The sequence below is a fragment of the Gossypium hirsutum genome, chromosome D06 (genome assembly GCF_007990345.1).
Source record: "Gossypium hirsutum isolate 1008001.06 chromosome D06, Gossypium_hirsutum_v2.1, whole genome shotgun sequence".
In the NCBI taxonomy this organism is placed as follows: Eukaryota; Viridiplantae; Streptophyta; class Magnoliopsida; order Malvales; family Malvaceae; genus Gossypium; species Gossypium hirsutum.
In genome coordinates this window covers 45320730-45339495 of record NC_053442.1, presented here as the reverse complement: position 1 = coordinate 45339495, position 18766 = coordinate 45320730, and the positions used below count along the sequence as shown (strand labels likewise).

Below are 18766 nucleotides of genomic sequence, written 5' to 3'. Positions count from 1 at the left end.
AAGGGTTGAAAGCGAAATATTTGACTGTGAAAGATCTACTTATGAGCAATAGAATATAGTAGTTCTATCTAAACCTCGTTATGGTTGGATTCACCTAAAGTTGCAATTTTTTTTAAAACTGTGAGTAGACCTGATCATGGGTCGGCCTACCCGGCCCAGCCCGAAGGCCCACCTGAAATGTGGGAAGGCTTGGGCAAAAATATAGGCCCGAAAAATGGGCTTGGATAAAAAAATAAAACCCGTTTAAAAAATGGACCGGGCCTTGGGTATGGTATTTTTGGCTCGAGCCTAGCCTGGCCCGAATTCACTAAAGGACAAAAAAATCTACTCTTTTTTTTTTTGTTTTTGAATGTTGTTTTCTTGTTGTTTTCTCCCTATTTTGCTATCATTTTATTATTATATTGCTACTATTTCGTTGTTATTGTTTGGATATTGTATAAAACTTATTTTATTGTTAATTTTGTTCTTATTTTAAAGGCATTTGTTAATTTTGTTATTATTTTAGAAGTATTTGCTTGTTAAGTTGCATTTATTTTAATGTTATTTAAGTCTTTATATTTTTTAAAATTTATTTTCAATTTGTTGAGAAATATTTATTTTGATGTTTTTAGTATTTTTGATGTATTATATATATTTAAAAATTATATAAAAATAATACAAAAAATTAATACGGGCGGGTCGGGTCGGGTCGGGCCCGGGTTTTATCATTTTTAGTCAGGTCGGGCTTGGGTAAAATTTTAAGCCCATTTTTCAGGCTGGGCTCGGGTCTTAGTAAACGGGCTTGAATTTTTAGTTGAGCCCGACCCGGCCCATGAACACCTCTAACTGTGAGTATAACTCTACAGTATTCAGAATAAGTTCTCAATTAAGATTATGTGGAAAAATATTACTGATGAGAACTTACAAGAGAGAAAACTTATGTATGAAAAGTCATTGGTTATGTACCTGTTGTGCACCTTGAAAATAAGATTCACTCTTAAAGTTTGCTATTAATAGATTTTGATTGGATTCAAAGTCTACTACTAGAGTTTAATTTGCTTATTTCTTGATAAAATCGTCAAGACTAAACGCTGAAAAAAAAGTACATCTTTAAATATTAAATCAACTTGATATATGGTTTAAATATTTGAGATTGTCTTCTTTTTAAGTTTTGATTACATGAGTTATATATTGGCATCTCATTTGTTCATGAAAATGAATGTTAACTGATTTATTTACGTTGCTATAGTAGGTTTTATAATTAAATAATATATTTGATTAAAACATATCTAGTATGAAAATTTGTGTTAATAAACCAATGGATTTTATGGTTATTCAGATTTGATTTAGTTCAAAGAATTGTTAAAGGTAGTAGTTCATATGTTTTATATTATTCTATGTGTTAATTATTTAGAGAAATAACATGAGCAATTGTAAATGAAAATTTTTATGAGCTTGAATGGCTTGATTTTGAATTAAATTTCATGCATATTTATGATGATGGTTATGAAAAAAATTGCTAGTTTTCATTATGTCGTATTTTTATGTTTGAGATGTGACGTTTATTGATATATTTAGTATAGACTTGTTTATATATGAACTAGGCAGTTATTCTTGGTAGTTAACTGATTATGTAAAACTCTTGTTAAAAGGGTTTTAAAAGTATTTTGAATCAAACTCAGGATTTCTCGCATCCGAAGTGAGAATCATACCACTAGACTAAATGCCCTGAATTTGAAGATTTTGGCATATTTTCTGAAGCGAATATTGTATATAATTTATTTGGAAATTATATTTATTGACTTAGTGACATTATAGACTTCACATTGATTTAGACATTTCCAGTAGTAAATGTCACAATAGTACTTATATGTGGATACAAAGTTAAAGGAATAACAGTAAAATTATCAATTTGTCACAATTTATATTGACATTATTAGTAAAATTGAAATGCATGTTAAAGTAAACCGAAAGTTTACGGAGAATTAAACCATCTTGGATTATATATGATGTAAAAATAAATTGAGAATTCATATGGATATTCATTAAAGAACCAGAAGATTCTTTAATTTAAAGAATTCTCATTTGTTGCTTATTTTTAATGAAATTGCTTATTAGAAACTCGCTAGCTAAAGTTGAGATTTAATGTCTTACATTTCTGAAATGAATATGGGTCCATTCATCCACCATGTGGATGGCTTTGATATTATATGATTTTGGTAGATGCATCTACAAAATAATAACATATGTGTTATCAACTTGCAACCTGTCATTTGCAAGATTGCTTGTTTAAATAATTAGTTTCAAATCATGCAATTAAGACAATTCATCTTGCTAATACTGATGAGTTTATATCTCAGTCTTTTATTGATTGAGTTTGAAAAACTTTTGTAAAAGTTTGTTATTTATGCGCATAATGGTTTAGAGAAATTATTGATTGAACGCCTCTGATTAATGTCTAAACCATTACTTATGAGAATTAAACTTCCAATTTCAACATGAGATTATGTTGATTTACGTGTTGTACACATCAAGCCAATAAGTTATAAATACTCTCCATTACAATTAGTTTTTGTTCAAGAGTTAAATATTTCTCATCTTTGAATCTTTGTATGTGCGTTTATGTTCCAATTACTCCACAAAAATACACAAAGAAGAGTGAATCCTCAAAGAAAGTTGGGAATATATATTAATTACAAGTCTCTTTGTATTATTAGATATTTTTAATGTATTGGAGATTCAATTATGACATGATTTGTGATTAGAATTTTGATTCAATAGATTTCCCAACATTAGGGAAAGAGAAATAATAACTTGTAATGAGTTAGGGGAGAGTAATTTGAACCAGAAGTTCAACAAGGATAACTCATTACAAGTTAACTATTAGATGTATTTACAAACTTAATGAGAATAACCAAGTTAATATTTTAATTTGAATCAAAGTCTCAGTCGAACAATCAATTAGAATAAATAATAGACTGATCGGTTCCAAAGATGAAAATTCTTCTAGACGGTTATATAGTTAAGGCGGGTGCTCCAAAAAAGACCCAAGACATAACTAATAAGTAAAAATCTAGAAGAGATTCAGGTACCTGAAACAGAATTTTAAAATAATGAAAATAAGATATCTCGATAAATTATGTCAATTCGAGAAAATGTGGAACTAAATAATAAAAGTGGCTGACAATGATCTTGCATACAATATTATTATTTAAATAATGAAATAAAATGAGGATCTTGAATAAATCTATTGAGAAATATAGATATAGAATAAATTGATCAAACTAGAAAGACGTAACTCAAGTACAATTAAATTCGTGGAGTTTTTGGACCAGTAGTACAAACATCTAAAGGTATAAAGCCAATAAGGGTGCAAATGAAGTAGTTTTGCACAAGCAGAATAAAAATATGAAGTTTTTTGCTAAGTCCTGGTATTGATTATGAAAAGATATAATATTCTTTTGTGGTGGATGCAATAAATTTTAGATATATTATTTTGACAATTCATAAAAGATTTTTAACTTGTGTCTAATGGTTGTTGTTGCAAATTGTTATGAACCACTATATAGTAAAGTTTATATTAAAATCCTTGAAGGATTTAGGATGGTAGAAGCATATTGAAATTCTCGGGAAATTGTTCATTTATATGAATTTAAATAATTTGAACATATGTGGTAAATAGTAGTTGAAGGAGGATAATAAAATTATCCAAAATACCTATTTGTATTTTTATAGAAGAATCATGATTAAAATTTGTTATGATTATTGTTGAAACTCCTGAAGAGATCAAAATATATTTCTCCAAAATTTTCCCTCACTCATGACTTTCAAAAGACTGGTGATATAAATGCTTAGTAAATGCATTCAAATAGTCATTTGAAAGACTAGTATTCAAGATTGAATATGTAAAATATGAGAAAGTATGTGATGTTTTCATGAGGGGGAGTAAATCCGCGTTGTACTTTTTTTCCCTTAACCGAGGTTTTGTCCCATTAGATTTTACTGGTAAGGTTTTTAATGAGGCTGCATATTATTCATATTATAGATATGTCTACTCTTTTTCTTTCACTAGGAATTTTTTTTCCCACAGGGTTTTTATCTTAGTAAGGTTTTAACGAGGCACATTATCTACCAATGGACATCCAAGGGGGAGTGTTATGAATATCTTATTAAGTGGATGTCCATTAAGATCAAGATAAGTTTTGATATACTTTAAATTCTAATAGTTATTAGAAGTAGATCTCTACTTCATTTATACTTCTTATGCCTATAAATAGAGACTTTGGAGAAGCTTTGTAAATATCCCCATTGATCAATAAAATGCATTCTCTATTGCTTCCCATATTTTCTTTGTTCTTTACTCTTTGTCTATTTATTTTATAACAACGATAAATATTTTTTTCTTTCAAGTTTTGTTCTCATAAACAATTAAATAACCACAATTTTCTAAATATATTTTTATTATTACAAACTTTAAAAAAATTTATACACTATTTAAATTTTAAAAAAATTATAATATACAATATTAAAATAGATTTTTACAATATTTTTACCGGATGTAAAAAAAATTATTTAAAAATTAAAAAAATTGTAAAAATAAAAATAATTTTTTGAAATAAATGTTACATTTTTTACATTATTAATTAAATTTTAAAAATTACTAAAAATTTAATATATTTTAACTGATATATACAACTACACCATATATCATATAGATAAAAAACTAATATTGTCTATAATTACAAATTTCAAATATTTATAAATCATTAATAATTTAAAGTTAAAATAAAAAAAATACCTTTAACTATTTATATTTCTACTTCAATGAAATAAGTCATTATTATTTTTTATTTTCGTATTAGGTAAATATCTAATATAAATAAATATTTTATTTAAAATAAAAGAAGTTTCTTAACATAAATTAAAAGATTTTTTTATACAATGCTTAAATACCCAAACTCTTCTCCAACCCTTAAATAGGAGGATAAACATGTTTCATTGTGCTTGAACCCACATTTTTTTGTACTGAAAATAATATTAATATCAACTAAACTAAAACTTAATCGGCAAATTAAAAGATTTAATACTTTTTTTTTTGAATAACTTCCAGCTAGGATATTTATTAAAATAAAGAAATAGTTTGAAAATGAATACATAAAACCACCTAAAAAAATAAAGGAAAAAAACAATTAATACCCCCAACACAGAAATGAGCCCACCTCTATTAAACAAATCACGTGAAAATCCCTTGGGGAACTCCAGCAGATAGAAGCGCTCCATTATTATCCCTTGGAAAACATCAATTTTCCATTCATCCCACGCTCCTAAAGTAGAATCCATTCATTTCCTTCTGCAACTTTCCATTTCTTGCGCACCAAACTCATTAAGTCATTTCAGAACTATAATCCATCAACTTCATCCTCTCTTTCAACACATCTCACAAGATCGTCCCGAGCCTCTAGAGTCACTATCACCACCAGATCTTGCCGTCCAAGTTCAGAATTTCGCCCCTTATACATCTTTCCTTTGAAAGAGCATGAGTAGATCCATTTGTTGATCAAGGAACGAAGGTAAACTAGACCTCCCTAAACTTTCTCTGCTCAATTTTTATGTCTTGAATAAAGGTCCATATTTCCGATCTATCCATAGGGCCTGATTTAGCTTTCTTGATCACAGTTAAGGAGTCACCTTCAATAACCACTTCTCTCAAACCCATCTCCACTCCCAACTTGACAGCCTGAAGGCATGTAAGGGCTTCAGCCACGAAAACAGATAGTACATACTCATTTAAAATCACCCTTGTACCTATTATTCTAGATCTGTCGTCTTTAATAACTAACCCCGAATATGATTTTGCGATGTGAGCCTTAAAAGCTACATCAAAATTAATTTTCAAGAAATGAGCCTTTGGCGATCTTCACCCATTACACCCCACTTTTGAAACAGTTAATCTTTCCTCCATCTCATTTAGCTCAAGTAAATAGGATAATATCTGACTTACCATTTGTTTTGCCGAGATGAACACTTTGTCATAGATCCACTTGTTCCTTGCTGACTAGAGAAACCAAACCGCACACACAATCTGTTTATAGGTACTCTTCGTTGAAACATTAAATAGTTTCTGTAACCAATCCTAAAAACATAAGTTCCACCTCTCACCCTTCCATCTGATCTCCAATAGGTTCCAAAGCTCAGCAGCAAAAGGACAGTCGCTGAATCCGTGCTCCAGGCTTTCAACACCCCGCATACATTTTGGTCATGTTTCTTCACCAGCCAATCTTTTATTGTATAGATTATGCATATTAGGGATTAGATTATGGAATATTCGCCAGATTGTAATTTTAACTTTTTCTGGCAATTTTAAGTTCATCTTTTTGTAAAAAAAATTGTAACAAATCTCCTTTTCATTGGAATTTGGCTCATCACCATCTTATAAAACCTTGTACCCACTTCGAACAGTATACTCACCGGAGGATTCCATGCGCTAAACCACTGCGTCTTCTTGCACCTGCGAACCTAGAGGAATACACAGAATTCTCATCGCTATCTCTAAATCAAAACAACTAGTAATTAGCTCCACATTCCATCTTCTATCTTGCTGTAATATCAATTCAAAAATTGTCCTGTAAGGGCTATTAGACTCAAGCATCTAAATTTTCTTTGTTTGCAAACCAGGGACCCAAATATCATCCCAGATGTTAATACTATTCTCTGTACCAACCTGCCAATCCAATCTTTTCAGAAGCAAACCCTTTGTAGACCAGATGTTTTTCCAAGTATATGAATGGTAAGCTCCAAGACCACCTCTAAAAAAATCTATATTCGAAAAAGACTTTGCCTTCAACGATCTAGTTAATAATGAACTCTAATAATTAATTAAATGCCATCCCTGTTTGGAAAGTAGGGCAATATTAAATTGACTAAGATTGTGAAAACCCATGCCTCCATAATCCTTTGAAGTACACATTTTGACCATTCACACTAATGGATTCCTCGTTTACCCCCAAATTTCTGCCACCAATATTGAGAGATAACTTGCTCTAACTCCCTACATAGTGAGGGGAATAGCCTGAAGAACACTTTCTATAAACACTTCTTTTCCTCCTTGGGACAATGGTCTTACACACCAACTGTTTATGCAACTTATCATGCTATCCTTTAGCCCCTGGAATGCTTTCTTTCTACTTCGGCCAATCATATTCGGTAAGCCCAAATATCTCTCAGAATCAACAGAAACCAGAACCCCCAAACTTCTTGAAATTTCCTGTTATATTCTTCTCTAACATTTGAGCTAAAATATATGGAAAATTTATCGTAATTCACACACTGACCCGAAGCCTCCCCATACTCCTTTAGGATCCCTTTCAAATTCATAGCTTCCCTTACTATAGCCCTCCGAAGAGTATACAATCATTAGCAAATAAAAGGTGAGAAACCACTAGGGTTACCCTACAAATTTTTGTACCCTCTACCAAACAATCTAGACTAGCCATACACATCAAGGAAGAAAGCCCCTTACTGTAAATTAGGAACAAATATGGGCTTAATGGGCCCCCTGACGAAGCCCCCCTTCTCGGGGAAAACTTATCACCTACCTCTCCATTTATAATTAGAGAATAGGAAACAATACTTACACAATTATAAATAAAGTCCACCCAACCTTCCGCAAAACCCAACATCAAAACCATCTATTTCAAAAAACCCCATTCCACCCTATCACATGCTTTGCTCATATCTAACTTGAGTGCGGACTAACCCTTTTCCCATATCTTTTCTGCTTAAGAACTTCTAAAATTTCATAAGCAAGTGAAATATTATCTATGATTAATCTACCAGGGACAAAAGTGCTTTACACTTTATTAATACACCAATTAAACACCTTTTGAAAACGGTTAACCACAATTTTGGAGATAATCTTTTACAGAACTGAGCTTAAATTAATAGGGTGAAAATACTTCATACTATTTGGGTTTGAATTTTTCAGAATAAAAAAAATGTGAGTATAATTAATATCATCAAAAGACATACCGCCATTGAGCACCTCAAGACAAAAAGTTCCCACATCATATCCCATTATGTGCAAATAAGTTTTAAAAAATAGCGTAGGAAAACTATCGAGACCAAAAGCTTTCACGCGCGCCATTTCCTTAACAGCATTAAAGATCTCATCCCTCTCATAACGAGCCATGAGACATTAATTCATCTCCTCCATTATGCATCTATTCACCTCTTTCAATATATAGTCAGCATTGCTTGAACCCTAAGACGTAAATAGATCCATAAAATAATTCTTCACAATATTTTTTACCACTCCTTCATCACTCATGAATTGCCCATCGCCCCTATCAAAACTTTTCACCTTATTCATACATTTTTTTGAGCCGTATAACAGTGGAAAAACTTGTATTTTGGTCACCTTTTTAAAGCCAATTAACACATGCCCTTTGCTCCCAATACAACTCTTCATTTTTCAACTCTAGATTTAGATCAATTCTACTGTTTAGCAATTCCAGAATGTTATCATCATCTCCATTCCCCACAGTAAGCTCCTCTATTCTTTTAGTTAAATATCCCCTCCTATCCCCCTTCTTACTCCGAAGCCTAGTCGTCTACCTCTTGAAACCAAAACCCATCCTCTTAAGGCATTGAGGCACCATACTACTACTACCTTTCCAAAGCCTGCTAACCTCAACCTCACATGACTTTTCAAGCATCTAGGAAGCCTCAAAGCGAAAACCAAAACATTTAGAATGCCTCTTACCCTTATCTGTTTGAATCAACAGTGGACAATGGTCAAAAAAGGAATGAGGCAAATGTCGCACAATAAAATTTGGGATTTTTCCCACCATGCCGAAGTTGTACGCCTCTATCCAACCTTTCCCTAATATTATTATGCTCAAAATTTCCCCTCTCCCAAGTAAACCATGGCCCATCAAAACCCAAATCCGCTAAATGATAATCCCAAAGAACCTTTTGAAAATCATCCATCCTCCTATCATCTCTTCTAACCCCCATTTCTTCTCAAAAGAATAGAGGATCTAATTGAAATCCCCACAAACCAACCATAGCAAGCTTTGATCACGCCCCAAATAGCGAAGAAGGCATCAAGAATCATCACGATATCTCAAATCTGGCAAACCATAAAAATCGGTCAACCTCCAATGTACTTCATCTTCAGGTCCTTTCAAAACCATATCCACATAATTGCTAGAATAACTTCTCAAAGAAACATTAATATCAGATTTCCACCCTAAAATTAAACCCCCCATCGTACCTTCTATTGCTACGTCAATGCCATTCAGAAAGCCACCCCTCCGACACACCTTTTCCATTATTATTGAGTCTAATTTTTTCTCCATAAAGAAGAGAACATGGGGATTGTGAAGCTTCAAATCCTATTGTAGCCTCCTTATTGCTCGTGGGCTCCCCAACCCACGAACATTCCAACACATTATTTTTATTGCTATCGGTCGACCTGCCCCTTAGTGGTCATCGATAAAGTTTTTTGGTAAGCTAGATAACCCTTACTTTCTTTCTTCTTAGAATCTGAAATCTTAGAAACTTTTTCAAAGAAAACATTCTTCTTTTGCCTCTTCTTTCCATCTATTGCTCCAACTGAGATTTCCTCTAGATCATGAATCATCAGATCTTGTGCCCGACCCTCCTTTGAATCCCATTCGCTCCTAAAAACCACCTTTGTTTTACCATCCAAATTCACCCTCAGAACTCTATTCATATTGTTGAACATTTCCAAATCAAAAGCTTGAACTTGGCTATTTCTAAGACATATACTCTCCCCCACAACTGCCCTACTTGGTGGCTAAACCCTTAAAGATATATCCCACTTTAACTTCAATCCCTCAACATCCATACGTGATCTGATCGAACAAAAACTATCACTGTGTCCCAAATAGCCACATAGGAAACAAAATAGAGTAAGCTTTTCATACATAAAACAAGCATAAGAGAAACAATTAGGGAAACCTAAAACTTCTTCCTTCTTCATAAAGGGGAACATACATCAATAATAACTCTCATGTGTATAAAAACCTGGGTTCCCCCTTTTAATTGATTACAATCATATTCGACAAATTCTCTAATAAAGTCACCCAACTGTTTAGCCACTGCCTTAAAATAAAACCCTGGAGGCAAATCACGTACTTGAACCTAAAAAAGCACATAGAATAATGGAACTATCATCGGGTCCTCCATATCTTGCATCCTATGAAAAATCAACAAATGATTATTAAAGGTCCAAAGGGCCCTTTTAATCACTCTTTCAATATCAACCTATGAAAAAAACGAAATAAAAATCGCTTGGCCCCTAAATTTGAAATTTCAATACCCGCTATAGGATGCCACAAATTTGCAAGCATATTACGCATGGCTTGAAACTGAACCACGCTTGCCGTAAGAAAAGTTCCAACCAAGCAACAATCGTACAACCTATTTGTTCCCCCTGACAACCCCCCAAATTGCATGACTTCCTCTTCCTTTCCATCAGAAATACATAACCTAGCCATTCGGTCCTCCATTACAGTTGCGTCAAACAATCAATAGAACTCTAAAAAAACACCCCCAACAATAAAAATGAAAAAAAAACCCAGTTAAGTTTTTATTAACAAAACATGATCTAAGCCACAAACCTAGATCAAGCGAAACTTTCAAGGAAAAACCCTAAAAGAACCCCAAATGAAAAACTAGAAAAAACGTGCTATGATGAGAGCCGATAGAACATGCTAGATAGCAGAGATTTTTTAAAAGATTTAATACTTAAAAGAATAACATATTTAATATAATAAAGTATAAAATCTGTAATAAAAATAGACTAATTTATGATTTTTAAATAATTTAATAATATTTTTTATAAAATAAAATAGAAATTTTCAATTTAAAAACTAGGGTAAACTACACTTGAAATCACCCTAAAATAATGTCATTTCTATTTTGACCACTTTAAAATTTTTTTTATCACTACTGTTAGAAAAATTTACCAAAATGGTACTCAACCATTAAACCCTTAATGGATTGTTGATTGGACTTATAGAAAAAAAAAACAGTTCTTTTAATCATTTTAACATTTACAAAATTCCAGTTAACACCATTGCTATACCCACAAAGTTTTAAATTTTTATGTTTAGGCAAAGAAAAATACATCGATTTACTATAGCTCTGCCCTCTATGACATTGTCGCCGTCTCCGCTCCATCGTCTTTCACTTGAACAAAAAAAATTCATCATGGTTTTAGTGTTCGAGTTAACAAAAAGTTGTGCATATTATTACTTTTTTAACTTTTTGGTTTGATTTAATTGGAATGCAACTATTGTGGGGTTTCAATGTTTGGGTTAACAGAAGGCTTTGTATTTAAAAAAGAAAACCTTAATACATATAGTTTCTCGATGAAAAGTTATGATCTTTTTATAAATCATGGTGCATTTGAAAAAAAATGGTACAACTAAACTATTTAGTTGGGAAATAAATAAATGGGAAAACATAGGAATTAAGAAATTTACATCAGTGTCTAGATCGGAGGAGAAAATTAAGGTGATAGTGGAGGGAAGATAGTGACGAAAGTATATCAAAAACTAGATTTAGCATATTTTAATGAGTTATTAGATTAACTTGAAAATTTTTAAAGGGAATAAAAAGAATTTTTTTCTTTTCTATAATTATTTTAATCAAGTTTTTTAACAATAGTAATATTTTAAAATAACTAAAATAATAACAACGATATTTTAAGGTTACTTCCAATATACTATGTAATTAGGAAGAAAATGGGAGAGAGAGACTGGCAGGTTTTTCGTGTTGCCACTTGCCAGCTGCCACCACGTAAGCACTAGGAAATAATTAATGGGTTACAAGGGGTTGATTGTGAAATGAGAAACACAAGGGGCAGCATTGTCATTTTATATTATAACTAAGATTTGGTTGTGCGAAAGTACGGCATAATCCAGATTCCACTGTATATTCTCTTTTCTTTTCTTTTTTTCTGTATTAATTTCCATAAATAATAAACCAAAATGTTTTCTCCTTCGAATGTGGAATGAATGGGCAAAGCAAAGCACCATTAAAACTTTTTCCTTCAACCTTCCATAGCTCTTTCCAACGAAAACCCCTAAACGCGTTTTTGAGAGGGAAAGAGAAGGGACTGTTACTGTTTGTTACTGTATTCCAATATGTTGTCCAGCTTCCTTAATGGCGTCCTGATTGTTGGTATTCAGAGAGAAGACGAACCTCTCTGAATTTCTTAGTCTCTTTTTTTTTTTAATTTTACATTTCTGTTTATATTGTTTGGACCTGTTAGAAAGAGAAAGATACGGCGAGGAAAGACAGTCGAGAGAGAAAAAGAAAATTAGAAGTCGTTTTCTGAGTTTGAGTTGACTGGCTGTATCGGTGTATGATTTGTCGCGTTTCTTTCATTCGGGTTCATGGCTCTACTCGTATTTAGAAGCGGCAAACGGTAAGTTTTTCTAATTTTTTTATTATTTTATTTTCTTTCCTTCGTAATGGTAACTCTTTCAATCTGTTTGTTTCTTGGATTTTTGTCTTTTATAGAAAGCTTGTATATCTCTTAGAACTGGAATTTTCTTTTTTGAATTCGAGCTTCTTGTTTAGGTTTATATTTTATTTGACGAATATATATGTTTTTATTTGAATTTTGGATTTTTAAATTTGTATGCAAAGAAAACTTCGTTAAATTAGCGAACTTGGAAAATAAATGGGATTTTTATTGAATAATGTAATTGAAGGATAGAGCATGTTGAATACTTTCTAAAGTTTTTTCGAAGATTTTAATTAGGCCGTAATAATGTCCGAAATTATATTTCTTTTAATGAATTAGTCCATCTCAGTGATGAATATTATACGTAGGTATAATTGCTATTCCTTTTTATGTAAACTGTAATAAGATTTAATTGTCTCTTCAGTCCACCTTTGTATGTTGTTATTAATCTCTTGTGTGTCTTGTATTAAGACAAGAACCTTTGTTCTTTCATGAAAAGATAAATATGTGATTATTGGAACTGAATGATGCTTCTTTTATAATTCCTTTATATCAAAGAATCTTAGGAGTGGTTATTGTTGTTATCGTGAAGGTTTCATGGAAATCTTAAATGGCTTAGAGGAGTTGTGAGTTTCGACAAGGAAAAGCCATCTTTCAGATAAATTTCTTGATAGGCAACTTTCCACAGTTGGTTGTCTTGGTTGAACGAGGCTGATCTGTTCATCCACTTTAGTCCAACTCTTTATGAGACAGATCCTGTTGTGTTGTAGGGAAAAAAGAAACAGAAACTTCAGCTTTATAATCTGGTGCATAGCATCATTGATTTTGTTAGAAACAAACAAGTCTTTCAGATTCGTGAAGTTTAAGCTTCGGTGGCAAATCTTCTTTGGCAAAAATTTCTACAGTTCACGTCAGTCAGGTGAATTTACTAGAACAGTGTTTATTATCATCATTTGCAGCTCTTTCTGGAGGGATCTTCTTTCATACTAGTAAATCAACTCTCGGCTTCAAATAAGGCACCTGCCAAGTTTAACTCCTATTACCTCTGTGAGGAATCTTCTTTGGAAGTTTCTTCCAGTATAAACTTTGTCCATTTCGGCAAATCTCCTTTGGCATTAGAGTCCTTCGTTGGCTCCTTCGTCCCTTTCGGGCAAATCTCCTTTGGCATTAGAGTCAAAATATCCTCTTCAGGATATTTTACTCACTATCTCTTTCAAACAGTTGGATCAACTGGAAGATAAATACCCCGCAATTCGCAACTGAAAATTTTAGTTATATCCTTGGCTGTATTGCCTTAGCAAAAATAAAAAAATAAAAATCCTTGGATGTATCCTCCTTCAGGATTGACTATTGACTTACCAACTTTATCACAATATCTATTATGATTTGAGAGCTTAAGATTAAGTGGGACCAGCATATCTTGGAAGCTTCTATTTTCTCAGACAGGAGTGGAGTTACTGGTATATATCTTTACTCTTTTTTCTTTTTCTATTTCGTTATAGTATTAGTACAAAAAAATCAACTAACAGTTCAGTTGCTGTAATTAGGTGAAATACTTAATGATTTGTTTCACATTGCATATCTGTTTTAAACTAAAACTTCCATGCATGCTGCAGGTGCATGTGCTATCTTGTTCTACTAAAGATCCTGCTCTTCAAGATAGCAAAACTTTGAAAGCAAAAGTTAAATCAGACATTATATTTTTTATTACTGAGGTCAGAATCTTGCCTGAAAGTGCTTAACTGCATCTTTTTCTCTCTCTTCTGCTAAATTATAACTCTCTTCATATGTTATTTATGTTCCACTAAATTTAAAATACATTTTGTCATAGGTGCTGAAACAATGGATTTTCTCACTGATTCGGACTGGGAAAGTTTTAGTGAAAGCGGCAGTAGTGAACACGAAGAAGTTGACTTTCTGTATGGCGGTCAGGCTTGTACCATTCTGTCGAGTCTGGAGGAAAGTATTGGTAAAATAGATGAGTTCCTCTCATTTGAGAGGGGATTTCTTCATGGGGACATTGTCCGCTCTATAACAGATCCATGTGGGCAGATGGGCAGAGTAACCAAAATAAACATGTTTGTGAATCTTGAGAATGTTCATGGGAAAATTGTAAAAAATATAAATTCAAAACAACTTTCGAAGCTCCATTCCATTTCAGTTGGAGATATTGTGGTTAATGCAAATTGGATAGGACAGGTGGTTAAGCTGGTTGATTGTGTCTCTATCATCTTTGATGATGGATCTAAGTGTGAGGTCACTGCTGTGGATCATGAGAAGCTTGTGCCTGTTTCTCCCAACTTAATTGATGACCCACAATGTCGATATTATCCAGGACAAAGAGTAAGGGTTGTGCCTTCAAATGTTTCTAGGTCAACTAGATGGTTATGTGGTACCTGGAGGGGAAATCAGGACGAAGGAACCATTTCAGGTGTGGATGTGGGTTTTGTCTATGTTGATTGGATTTCCTGTGTTCACGTTGATCATGAATCGAGTGCCTCTCCTCCTTGTTTGCAAAAGGCAAAAGACTTGACTTTGTTGTCATGTTTTTCTCATGCAAATTGGCAGCTTGGTGACTGGTGTATGCTTTTCTCGGCTGACTTCAGGGGGACTACTGAAGAGGTTCTCCACGCATCAACTCAGCATATAACTAGGGATTCGTGGAAACAAGATAAAGGATTTAAAAGTGGAAACCCAGATTCAAGATTGGAAGAGATCTTTACCATCATTAAGACAAGGACCATGGTTGATGTTGTGTGGCAAGATGGTACTTGTGGTTTAGGATTAGATTCACAGACTTTACTTCCTGTCGGCATCACGAATACGCACGAATTTTGGCCTCATCAATTTGTCCTGGAAAAGGGAACCATAGGCAATAGTCAAAGATGGGGTGTGGTGTGTGGTATGGATGCAAACGAACGCACAGTTAAGGTACAGTGGAGAACTATAGCTGTGAATCAAATAAATGGTTTTGATGGGAAGCCGGTGGAGGAAACTGCTAGTGCTTATGAACTTGTTGAGCACCCAGACTACTCTTACTGTTTTGGGGATATCGTGTTCAAGAAGGTGGTTCAGAACCAGTATGGTGATCAAGCTGATAAATGTATCAAAATCCCTGAAAATGGTTTTGGCACAGAAGCTGTTTCGAAAGGCAGAAACTTGAATCTGGATCATTACAAGGATCCCAGTACATATTGTCTATCCTGTATCGGCATTGTAACTGGGTTTAATGAAGGTGATGTGGAGGTGAAGTGGGCTTCTGGTATTACAACAAAGGTTTGAATCTTATTCATCCTTATTCCATTATTTAAATTATATGCATACATATTTAAAATTAAGATGATATTCCTAGTTTCAGGATTCAGATGCTGCAGTTTGAATTTAGTATTAAATCTTTCATCTGAATCCATGGACTTGAAACTCATTTATGTTGACTGTATTCTAGTTTTAGCTCATCGATTAGCGGTCGCTGATCTATCATCCTTTGGATTTGTCGATAAACTTTGTCACAGGTTGCACCATATGAAATTTACCGTATTGATAAATATGAAGATTCAGCAACAACTCCTGTTCTCTTTGAAGAAAATACTGAGGCTTATAATCAAGAGATGTTTGTGGATGAGAAGCAGTCTGATAGCCACAAAGGAAAGGTAAATCCAACTTTCTCTCCCTCATTTTCATTTGCATTTTTTGAGCTCAAGTTTTCTGTCAATCTGTATGTTCACATTTATTGTTTGTGGATGTACACCCAAATACATGAAAACTCTTGTACTATGTCCCTTACTAAACTAAGTAAACACTTTGATTTGATTCGCAGGAGTTGTTGAATTTCAACAGTGCTATTGAAAGTGGTGAGAAATTCTCATTGGTACCTACTTCTTTCTTCTGTCCTCAAGCTGCTATTGGATATTTTACAAGCATTGCTTCTAGCATTCTTGGATCTCTTGGTCCCAATTCACTGATAAGCCAAGACCCATCTGGTTGTATTTCTCGGAATGCAAAAGAATATGACATTCTCCTTGAGAAAGAGGTGGCTGAAACTTGCCATCACTGTGCTGAACAAGATATGAGTGAGTTGCAGATATTTGAAATGACAAACATAAGACAGGAAGTTGAAGAGATTGAAGAAAACAAAGTTATTATGATGCCTAAACCAGTTGAAACTTCAGATCAATTCAGGCAGTTTGATATGGTTAGTGATTGTTCAGATCATCACTTTCTCGGTGAAAGTAAGGTGTTGGCTGTGTCTCAGGTTCGAAATATGATTAAATGACTCCTAAACATACCATTTGAGTTGCTCCAACAATCCAGATAATCATTTTAGTTTTTATCATTGTGCCTATATCTAGGTGAAAAGAAGTTGGTTGAAGAAGGTTCAGCAAGAATGGAGTATTCTAGAGAAAAACCTTCCTGGTTAGCACTTTATCTTACTCTTCATAATGATTTAAAGTGTTAACTCTGCCTTCATTTTGTTGGTTACCATTGTTTAAATTTTGAAGGCAGTTGCTATTTTCTCATGAGACTATGTTTGGCCTGTGCAGAAACCATCTATGTCCGTGTATGCGAGGAAAGGATCAATTTACTACGAGCAGCCCTTGTTGGTGCTCCTGGCACACCCTACCATGACGGGTTGTTCTTTTTTGACATTTCTCTTCCTTCTGACTACCCATATGAACCACCAGTAAGTTCTACTTCCATCTTGGTTACTATTTAAAGAATCAATTGGCTAGTAGTTGCTGCTTTTTGAATGTGTTTATAATGCCAAGAAAATACTACCCTTTTTGATTCATATCTCTTCAGATGCCAGAAAGTTAAGAATATTGAATTCATGGTCTGCAGAAACTGATACCTGAAAAAATACGGGTGTTTATGTCAACTATGAAAATGTTAATATATGTAAATGGAACATCGTGGTTTTTATGTTTGTCAAAATTTTGCAGTTGGTGCACTACCGTTCAGGAGGCCTCCGCCTAAATCCCAACTTATATGAATCAGGGAAGGTTTGTTTAAGCCTTCTAAATACGTGGGCAGGTTCAGAAACTGAAGTATGGAATTCGGGAAAATCCACAGTTCTTCAAGTTCTTCTGTCACTCCAGGCTCTTGTGCTTAATGAGAAGCCATACTTCAATGAGGCCGGATATGATAAACAGTTAGGAAGAGCCGAGGGGGAAACAAACTCGGTGAGCTACAACGAAAATGCTTTCCTCGTAACCTGCCAGTCTATGCTTTATATACTCCGGCATCCACCCAAGGTAAAATTCCACATTTTAAACAATTTCCCTGCTCCATCATTTGCATTTGTTGAATTGATGGAGTTAATGATAATCAGCTTTGATTACCACCTAAATGTTACATGGAATACTGATGCCATCTCTTGATTGAATGCCTGTTGCTCTACTGGTGCAGCATTTTGAGGCACTTGTCAAGGAGCACTTTAGTAGACGTGCCAAAACTATTCTCTCCGCTTGCAATGCATACATGGAAGGAGCACCTGTAGGATTTGCTCTTGAATGTGGCAAAAATGGGCACAATGTAAATCTTAAAGAAAGTTCTACTGGGTTCAAAATCATGCTAGCCAAGCTTTTCCCAAAGCTTGTGGATGCATTTTCTGATCAGGGAACCAATTACAGTGAATTCCGTGGGGTGGAGAAGTGAAAGCACTGCCGAGGCACTAGTATGTGAAAACGATACCCGGAATTGCTAGAATGTGAATAGCTTTGTATAATATTCCTCACCAGAACTGAACGGAGATCCCTTTAAAAGGGAAGTTATGTATCATATTGGGGTGTGCTTTGCTGAAAGATGGCAATGTTTTCTTGTTTATAACTGTCGGAAGCTATGCTTTACAGGCTTGTGCTGTGACTGTAGGAAACTATTGTTTTGCAGACAATAAGATTAATAAGAAGTAATGGTTGGATCGGTTGCGCTTTGATAATTCATTTTGAGTTTCCGAATCCCTACTTATTATGTTTAAGTTTCTAGTTGGTGGAAGGGGTGTGCATTTAGTTGGTTCGGTTTTTTTATAACAAAAATCGAATTTGTGATGACCCGATAGTCGCAGGTGTCAGAAAATACATTTACGGGATTTCGTTTTCATAAATAGGACTCGTAAATATTTTTTAAAAATATTTACGAAGTTAGTTGGGTAGTTAATTAAGTTTTGCTAGGTGAATTTGCATGAATTAAGAGTAATTAGGTATAATGACTAAATTGCATAAAGAGTGAAAGTTGAATTATAGATTAAAGAAAAAAATTAAAGAGGACTAAAGAAGCAATTATGCATTG

At 33.7% G+C, this 18766-nt stretch overlaps 1 protein-coding gene and 1 long non-coding RNA gene across 8 annotated transcripts; one reads left to right on the top strand and one right to left on the bottom strand.

Annotated features, from left to right (window-relative positions):
* Window positions 1-5164: 5164 nt before the first annotated feature.
* Window positions 5165-18420, top strand: LOC107901725 (probable ubiquitin-conjugating enzyme E2 24). 7 transcript variants are annotated; one of them, XM_041095835.1, is made up of 14 exons: window positions 5165-5549; window positions 5656-5726; window positions 6161-6545; window positions 6655-6766; window positions 12284-12439; window positions 13074-13941; window positions 14098-14196; window positions 14313-15757; window positions 15994-16131; window positions 16299-16733; window positions 16831-16894; window positions 17023-17162; window positions 17422-17733; window positions 17888-18420. In XM_041095835.1, the coding sequence occupies exons 8-14, from the start codon at window positions 14324-14326 to the stop codon at window positions 18134-18136; spliced, it is 2772 nt and encodes a 923-aa protein (XP_040951769.1). In that variant the 5' UTR covers window positions 5165-5549; window positions 5656-5726; window positions 6161-6545; window positions 6655-6766; window positions 12284-12439; window positions 13074-13941; window positions 14098-14196; window positions 14313-14323; the 3' UTR covers window positions 18137-18420. The 7 variants fall into 7 exon arrangements, with proteins under 7 accessions (XP_040951769.1, XP_040951764.1, XP_040951767.1 ...); XM_041095830.1 differs by having other exon boundaries at window positions 5656-6071; XM_041095833.1 differs by lacking the exon at window positions 5656-5726.
* On the bottom strand, window positions 9901-11052 carry LOC121218524 (uncharacterized). The gene is made up of 2 exons (XR_005914844.1): window positions 10325-11052; window positions 9901-10201 (listed from the first exon to the last, which is right to left on the bottom strand). It is a non-coding gene; the product is annotated as an uncharacterized lncRNA (long non-coding RNA).
* Window positions 18421-18766: the final 346 nt, after the last annotated feature.